Genomic DNA, 6,000 nt, shown 5'->3' with positions numbered 1-6,000 from the left:
AAATGTTTGCTAATATTACCATCTTGGATAAAAGTGCAGGTGAGGAATTAGAGGGAGTCCATCTTAAGAGGCCCCATCTTTCTACAGTGGGGTGGCTGTGATTTCCACACAGGCTCCACACTGACTCTGGGATGTCCTCACCCACTCTTCCCTGAGTTTTAGTGCCCAGCTGCCATGCCTGTGGTGTTCCCTACTGTTCTCCTGACAGATAAAAGGAAAACAGCATGTATTCCTTTTGCCTGTAAGAGTTGCAAGTAAAATGGCTTTCTGATTGTGAGAGATGTCAACTTAATTAGCTCTTTTCCTTCCAGGTAATGAGGGTTTTCTCCAAGGAATGCCCCAAATTAACAACACTGTTGGAGGAAGTTTTTATTTCTTTCTCTTTTTCTATCTAAGATTCCTAGATGCAAAAAAAAAAAAAAAAAAAAAAAAAAAGCCAGAAGATGCTAGAAAACCTTCATGATTTATTGTTTTTTAATATAACTAAAGAACAGATTACAACAGCAATATATAAAAATGTGTATTTTGATATCTTCCATTTGAGGGGCTTGGATTCGATGTCTCTCAAACCTTTAAGATTACGGAAATGAGAAATGTGTTTTTAAAATATGAAGACTTCTTTACTAGGAAAGTTTACTGACATTTTTCAGGTAGTTGTGTAAATTCCACAAAATGATATTCAAAAACAAGAAGAGGTTTCAGAATGTACATACTGTCAGATTGTGGTTTTCCAAAAGATTCTCAAAAGAGGGCATCAACGAAAACAATTTGAGAACTGCTTCATAATAATCTGCTGATGTTTTAAATGCTGTCAACTCATTTATAAGTAATTTCACATAATTTTGTATGTTTCTTCAAACTTGGTGTTTGCAACCAAAATGTATAGTCATCAGATACATTTTAAGAATATAAGATGCCTAGTCTGTGCCATGACATTTATTTCATTTGCACAATTTCGAGAAGTGGTTTTGGCCTCTGAAAAGCAGAAAGGACTATTCAGGTGTAACTCCACTTAACTCAACTCTGAGGACTGTGGTTTCTCCTGGACAGCTGGAGAAATGAGTTCTGCAAAGCAGGCCTCCGCCATTGCGCTGCTGTTATTTCAGTCTGAGGCAGGAGGGTAGAAGATGGTGGCCTTTGTCTTCCCACCATGCTGCTGTGGAGTGGGACTCAGGGCTTTGTCAAGGAGCCCGTATGGGTAGAGCCCTGTCCTGAATAAATAAAGCCCAGGGTCTCTGCCTTCTAAGGGAGACAGAACACTCACTTGACATATAAACAAAATATATTTTTTTAAAGGGCTACTCTATGGATGAAAAAGACTAAAGAATAGATATAGGATTTCTCTATTAACACAGTCTCTATGGCTAAGACTGTTCCTGATTATCATATGTCTTCCTATGAATTTAAGGATCTATCGTGGCTGATTTGCCAATGTTGGTAATTCTTCAAAAATATGCCCATGAAAAATCCAGTCATTTTGAAGGTAGATTTAAGGATTACATTTTTAAAATAAACTATGAAGTTTTCATTTGTAGAAGTGAATTTGCCTAATTTCTGGGAGTCTTCAGAAATCTAAATAATTGGTCTTTCTGTCACAGTCTTCTATAGCAGTCTTCTTCTATTTACAGGTAGGTCATGAAAGTTTTCTTTCCTATAAGGGAGAGAGAGGGGGGAAATTTTTATTTATACATATGCACATGCAAACGTGCACATACCTATACACATGCATTTATATTAAAATATACATATATATGAAGTTCAGTAGAAGCTGCTGTTTAAAAAAATATATCAGAATAGGTGCATTAAAGCTTGATAAGGTTTGTAAAATTTATAGAAGCATCTCCTCTTCAAGGCCTGATGTGAGTTATGAAATCTAATTTTGTTTTCATAGCTCTGTGATAAAATTTTATCAATGTTATAAAAGGGGTCTTTACTAAGACTGACCGGAAATCTGAACTATCTGGCCAGGCAATAAAAACACATTCCTTTGCTGCAAAGTGTCAGACAAGCAAGGTTTAACTGAAATTGATCGATAAGTCTTCCTTTTACAGTTGAGTGCATTCACTTTACCTCATAGGATAATAGTTTTCTTTTTAATGGTTTTTCCATTAATATCAGACTTCAGTGTTAGTAAGGAACAAGAAAGACATAAAAGAGAGAGAGACATGCCATCAGGAAAGAATGTTGTGATCTTTAATGGTAGGGCACTTGTGCTCAAAGTGCTTGTGAGGGTGAGGTATGGAATTTCTGTTACTGATTGTGTCCCCTGCAAATTCACATGCTGAAGTCCTAATCTCAGCACCTCAGAATGTGATCTTATTTGGAAATAGGATCATTGCAGATGTAATTAGTTGAGGTCACACTGGCGTAGAGTGGGCCTCTAATCCAATATGACCAGTGTGTCCTGATAAAAATGAGAAAATTCGGACACAGGAACACAGGGAGAATGCCAAATTAAGATGAAAACAGCTATCAGGGTGATGTTCCTACAAGTCAAGGAATATCAAAGATTGGCAGCTATTTTAGCCTGTTCAGGCTGCTAAACAAAATACCTTAGACTAGGTGGCATATAATCAACAGAAACTTAGTTCCCACAGTTCTGGGAACTGGGAAGCCCATCAAGGTTCTGGAAGATTCTGTGTCTGGTTAGGGCCTGCTTCCTAATTCACAAATAGTGACTTGCTGCATCTTCATGTAGTGGAAGGGCAAGCCACTCTCTGGGGCCTCTTTTATGAGGACACTAGTCTTATTTGTAAGAGCTCTGCCCTAATGATGTAAACCACCTCCCAAAGGCCTACCTCCTCATACTATCATATCGGGTGATTTTGTTTCAACATATGAATTGGGGGGTGGGGACACACATCCAGACCATAGTGCCAGCCAACCACCAGAAGATAGGGAGAGACATGGGACAATTCTTCCTCATGGCACTCAGAAGGAACCAACCCTGTTGACATCTTGACCTTGGACTTCTGATCTCTGGAACTGTGAGATAATAAATTTCTGCTTTTTAAGTCATCCATTTTGTGGTACTTTGCTATGCTAGTTGCTATGGTCTGAATGTGTCCTCCAAAATTCATGTGTTGGGAGCAATTCGCAGTAGTGTTAAGAGGGGGGCTTTTGGGGAGGTGTTTAGGTCATGAGGCTCTACCTTTATGAATGGATTAAAGCTGCTATTAAAGGGTTTGTGAGAGAAGGGGTGTCGCTTTCTTTTGCCCTTCCACATTTCACCATGTGAGGAGAGTAAAAAAGGACCTCACTAGATTCTGGTGCCTTGATCTTGGACTTCCCTGCCTCAGAATGGGGAGAAGTAAGTTTCTGTTCTTTATATTTAGCCTCGGGTACTCTGTTATAGCAGAACAAAATAGACAGACCCAGAAACCCAAGCAAACTAATGCATGGATAAATAAAGCACTGGGGTCAGGGGTAAGATGCCTGCTGGTTTATTATGTCCTGTGAGAGGACCTCTGTCATGCTCAGGGCAGTGTGCCACCCATCTTAGACTGGGCATTGAAGTATAGCTCGCCTTGCCTAATTTAATTGTCACCAAGGAAATTATCCAAGTAGGCAGCAAATAAACCATAAAATAAGTTCATAAAGACATCCAGTGAACTCATTTTTAGTTGACATTTCTATAGCATTGAAAACTTAAACATGGTTGGCATAATGAAGAAAAAGGATAGGCTTTGGGGTTAGACTGGGTACAAATACCAGCTCTGCCACTTATTGGCTGGGACTTAGGCAAGATAATTCACTCCTCCAAAGCTTCTACTTCATAGCATGATTTTGAATGAGACAACAATATAAAAGGTCCACCTTAGTTCCTGCCTGCACAGGTAGACATTCAAGACCTATAAGTGCCCTTCTTCGTCCATGTTGATGATCTCATTTAATTCTTATACCAAGAGACTTTCTCAAGAGTCCAAGAGGCAAGAGTTAAGGCAAACCTTTAATTCTAAGTTCAGGGATCTTTCTATCAGAGGAGTCACTTCAAGTTCTTGGCTATCCCAAAGCTATGCCATGACTTCCTTATGTCTCTCTGTTGAGATTCAGGATAGAGGTGGCCCTAGATGCAGACTGTAGTGAACATCTGTAGGAGGAGATGGACTTCAGGAACTAACTGGGATTCTGGCTACTTAACTCTTGTTGCCCAGTCGTGTCTCACCACTGAATCAGAATCAGACTTCTAAAGTTGGATAGAACTTGAGAGATTAAGCATTTGTCCTCACTTTCTCAAAGCAGAAGCAGCACCAGCCCAGACTCGTTAGCATCCCTTGGCTAGTTTGCATCAAGCTGGATGGTATCATGAACCCCAATTCAATATACCTTCCATCCAATGAAGTGTCCCAAGTAACCATGATGTCAGCTCAGAAATGGAAGCACCAAAATAGATTCAATACATGTAAAATATTCTCAGAATTAGCCTTTGTCACTAAAGAGAAATGCAGCTTTAGTGGAACCAAGGTCCTTCTTAGGTCTGTGATTCTTAGACCAAGACAAAGGGAAGGTGAATTTTCAAAATGAAAGGTGACTGAAATTTAGTAAAGAGGTGGAGGCATATCAGTCCTTTTTCATATTTACTCTTTTGAGGGGGTAGAATTTGCTCATCTGGGCCCTCTGCACACAGGAGTTCCTAAAGGAGCATGTGGCAGTGTCAGAGCAGATCAAGAGTGTGAGGAACAGTGACTCCTGTTTGGAAATCTCCCTAGTTGGCCACCTCCCATTTACATGCTGTTTCTGGCAGGAGATCAGTCTGGGTCACCTCATCGCCACTGAGTAAATATGCTGAAAATTATTACTATTTCAGACAAATGTTTAACTGTTCTCAGATTATCTATGACACCACAGGCCAAAGTCACAGCAATGTAACCTGGGAGTAAGTTTACTTTACCTTGTGATTTATGGAATGAGAATTCTGGGTGCTCTGTGGGACTAATTTAATACGAAACATTCAGATGTCTGCCGTATAATGCCATTCATCTTTCCTTAGCCTGCCTGCACCAGGGGGCATGTGGTTCAGAGAGCAGCCTCTCCTGTCTCAGCCACAAATCATCATGCTTATGAAAGGGAGTGACATGTCTTTCCTTCCCAGCCAGGCTGCCTGCAGCAAGGGTCTGTCTGGGCTCTGATGGGAGAAGCATTTCCTACTCTCTTAGGTCTCAGGAGTGTTTTGAAAGTTACAGTAGGTGAAGAAGAGATCATAAGCAACTGCACTTTGGTTTGACTTTAAGGAAATTTAGTCTACACTATCTCATCAACAAGGGCAGACTTGTTTTATAAGATAATGTGATATTCTATAGATTGAAAATAGTGCATGTGAGAAGAAAGTTCTGCAGAAAGCAAAGTTCTGATTCAATATATTATTGATATTAAAAACCAAATACTTCAGTGCATGCCAAAACAAAACAAAATATTTTTAACCAAGTTACTGTAAATTTCAGATTCATTCAACACATGTTCATGAATGCCTGCTATATAATAAGGAATACTTAGGCCCTAGGAATACATGTCTGAACAAACCTGGTCTTGCTTTCAAGGGGCTTTCAGGTCAAGGAGAGAGAGATTAAATCCACTAGGTAACTGCTACAACTAAGCTGAGAATTTGGTTCAGAGGAAGACTACAGAAGGGAATTCCCATCAGTCAGGTGTGTGGCGTGGTCAGGGAAGATTTCCTAAGAAAGTCACAGAAAAAGAATGCTCAAAGATATGGAAATAAGAAAGGGCACACACACACACACACAAAAAAAAAAAAGAAAGGGCACACGCTTTCATTGCGGGGAGAAGGTTAGGATGGGTGGAGCACAGAGTCCTGTGCACAAAAGACTGAGAACCAGGACTCCAGAGCCCGGGCAGCACCATGTTCCAAAGGGCTTTGGACAACACATGGAGGAGTTTGTTCTTCATTTTCATGAAGGACAGGAGACCACTGAGGGTATTTAAGCAAGGGAGTGATGTGATAGTATTCTCATTCTAGAAAGATTGTTCTGGCTATAACTTTGA

The 6,000-nt window shown here is 40.0% G+C and overlaps 1 protein-coding gene across 1 annotated transcript in view; it reads right to left on the bottom strand.

Annotated features, from left to right (window-relative positions):
• Nucleotides 1–495: 495 nt before the first annotated feature.
• The window catches only part of DCDC1 (doublecortin domain containing 1), a gene marked incomplete at its 5' end in the record, with an annotated part of 513,039 nt that continues 507,534 nt past the window's right edge, over nt 496–6,000 (bottom strand). Inside the window, 1 exon segment of the mRNA XM_079105478.1 lies at nt 496–1,651. Coding sequence (XP_078961604.1) covers nt 1,634–1,651 — 18 coding nt within the window. The 3' untranslated portion in view covers nt 496–1,633.

Source organism: Sciurus vulgaris (genome assembly GCF_902686455.1).
Source record: "Sciurus vulgaris genome assembly, chromosome: 11".
In the NCBI taxonomy this organism is placed as follows: Eukaryota; Metazoa; Chordata; class Mammalia; order Rodentia; family Sciuridae; genus Sciurus; species Sciurus vulgaris.
This window is presented reverse-complemented; position numbering and strand designations above follow the sequence as displayed.